Raw genomic sequence first — 2,596 nt, forward strand, 5'->3', positions numbered from 1 at the left:
GCCCCACCCCACCGGGGCTCACCCTCCCGATCCGCCGGTGGTCCCGCAGAGCCGCCTCCTCCTGCGCCCGCTCCCAGCGCTCCAGGGCCTCGGGGGTGGGGAAGGACACGGCGGCCACGCGCTGGAGGGATTGACCCCCCAAACCCCCCCAGAGCGCAGCTGAACTCTGTGGGCATGGGGGGGGGTCAGGGGGGCCGGGTGACAGGGACCCCCCCACCCCAACATGGTGTGGGGACATCAGTGGGGCCGGGCACTGGGGTGTGTCCCCCCTCCCCACCCCGACACCCACCGTGAGGACGCGCAGGGCTCCGATGAGCCCCGTGTGCCGGAGCAGGGGCCCACGGCAGAGCTGGAGCAGGGGGCCGCACCTGTGGGACGGATGGACGGACGTGGGGACGGTCATGGGGACCCCCCGGCCCCTCCCCGGTGTCCCCCCCTGCTCACCTATAGACCGTGGCCGTGGGGGACGTCACCTCCTCCTCGAGCTGCTGCAGCTGGAAGCTGTTGTGCTGAGGGGGGACAGGGGCACAGGTGACGTTCCAGGGGGTGACACCGAGGGGGAAGTGACACCACCCTTGGAGGGGAAAGGACCAAGGCGGTGACGGTGGCACAGGTGGCACCACGGGGGGCGAGACTGGTCCCCACGAGCATCACCCTGGTCAATAACCCCAACCAGGAGAATCCCAACGTCCCCAAGCTCATTCTGGGATGGGGAGGGGATGTGCTGGGGAGGGGACACTCTGGGCTGTCACCTTGAGGAGCTCAGCCAGCTGCTGGCGTGTGGCCTCGAGGCGCTCGAAGCGGTGCCGGGCGCGGGCGAACGCGGCACAGGCCTCTTCCAGCGCCGGCAACTCCGCACTCTGCACCGTCCTGCGGGGCAGGGGACGGGCTGGGGACACCCCAGGGACATCCTAGGGACCCCTGGCACTGTGTCCCCTCCCTGTCCTACCTGTCCCCCATGTGCACGTCGCAGTAGAATCCATCCTCGGTGGCCCAGGCGCTGCAGAGCATCCCCCCGAAAAACTGCTCGGCCACCGCCCCCAGGACACAGGCACTGGAGTGCCAGAAAGCCTGGGGGGACACGGGGGGGACACACGGGGGGACACAGGCTGTGAGGGGAGCACGGGGTGGGTCTGGGATCCCCCCAAGCCCCCCCCAGACTCACCTCCCGCCCCTCCGGCGAGGAGAAGTCGAGCAGCTCCAGGTCGCTGTCGTGCTCCAGGGGCCGGTCCAGGTCCTGCAGGACCCCGTTCACCCGGGCCACCAGCGCTGCCTCTGCCAGGCCACCCCTGAGGGGACAGCAGGGACCCGTGGGGACACCGTGGACACTGTGGGGACCCCACAGACTCTGTGGGGATCATGGGGACCATGGGGACACTGTGGGAACCCCGGAAACCTTGTGGGAACCTTGAGGGGATCCTGTGGGAATGCTCTGGGGATCCTGGGGACACTGTGGGGATCATGGGGACATTGTGGGGACCCCATGAACCTTGTGGGGGTCAATCTGGGGACCCTGGGGACACTGTGGAGACCACAGGGACATTGTGGGAACCCGGTGGGAACCATAGGGATACTGTGGGGACATTGAGAACACAGTGTGGACCCTGTAGACCTTGTGGGGACCCTGTGAGGACACCATGAGGGGCCCAGGACCCTTGTCAGGACAGTGTGGGGACCGTGAGAGGGCACCGCGAGGGGCCTGGGAACCTTGTCAGGACACCCTGGGGACCCCATAGCCCTCGTGGGGACCCCGGGCCGTACCCGAGCTGCGCGGCCACCTGGAACGGGGTGGTCTGCAGGGCGCGGCCGTCCAGGCGGTGCCCCCCGGGCAGCGCGATGCGGATGGGGGTCCCCGGGGGGAGGCGGCCGCCCCCGGCACCGCCGCCCGCCCCGTCCCCATCCCCGGGCCCGTCCCGCCGCTCCGCCGCCGCCGCCGCCCGCAGCCGCTGGAAGAGCCGGAGACGCTCCGGGTCCGGCCCGGACACCTGGGGACGGGGGGACACCGGGGGGTCACCGGGGTGGTGGTGGTGGGGTCACCCCGGTGTCACGTGGCCACGGGGGGGTCAGGGACCGGCGGGGGTTGGGAGGGGAAGGAAAGAGGTCCCGGGGGGTCCCCACGGGGCGGGGGGTCCGGGATGATGCGGGGGAGGAGGAGGAGGGGGGTCCCGAGCGCACCCGGTGTCGCCGGGGGGGTCCCGCGAGCAGCAGCCGCGACCCGGCGCGCGCGGACATGGCCGAGGCTCCGCCCGTTCCGCCGGAACCGGGACAACCCCCGGGGGCGGCACAGGCACCAGTTCCCTCTCTCTCCCCCCCCGCGCAGGCCGCGATGGACTCGTCCGCCCGGGCGGGAGTGCCAGGGGAAGGACGGAACCACTGAGAGGGCGGGGGGGACTGGGACGGGATACACAGGGAATAGGGGACTCAGCACCCAGAGGGGGGAGCCCCAAAGGCCGAGGGTGCCCGAGACCCCCCTGCCCTGAGCGCACGCGAGAAAGAACGGACCCGCCAGCGGCTCGTTTGGTACTTTTTATGCAGATCCTGAAGCCCACACCGGTATCAAACAGGTTCGATGGAGGCAACTAAAAACCAACAAAAA

At 70.5% G+C, this 2,596-nt stretch overlaps 1 protein-coding gene across 1 annotated transcript in view; it reads right to left on the reverse strand.

Annotated features, from left to right (window-relative positions):
• The window catches only part of LOC113977032, a 14,594-nt gene extending 12,359 nt beyond the window's left edge, over positions 1-2,235 (reverse strand). The window contains exons 1-8 of the mRNA XM_027702807.1: positions 2,176-2,235; positions 1,762-1,985; positions 1,166-1,289; positions 950-1,071; positions 753-870; positions 445-509; positions 290-368; positions 23-166 (exon numbers count right to left, since the gene is read on the reverse strand). Coding sequence (XP_027558608.1) covers positions 23-166; positions 290-368; positions 445-509; positions 753-870; positions 950-1,071; positions 1,166-1,289; positions 1,762-1,985; positions 2,176-2,232 — 933 coding nt within the window. The 5' untranslated portion in view covers positions 2,233-2,235. The remainder of the gene's footprint in view (positions 1-22; positions 167-289; positions 369-444; positions 510-752; positions 871-949; positions 1,072-1,165; positions 1,290-1,761; positions 1,986-2,175) is intronic.
• Positions 2,236-2,596: the final 361 nt, after the last annotated feature.

Source organism: Neopelma chrysocephalum, unplaced genomic scaffold (assembly GCF_003984885.1).
Source record: "Neopelma chrysocephalum unplaced genomic scaffold, ASM398488v2 Primary Assembly neopelma1_197, whole genome shotgun sequence".
Classification (NCBI taxonomy): Eukaryota; Metazoa; Chordata; class Aves; order Passeriformes; family Pipridae; genus Neopelma; species Neopelma chrysocephalum.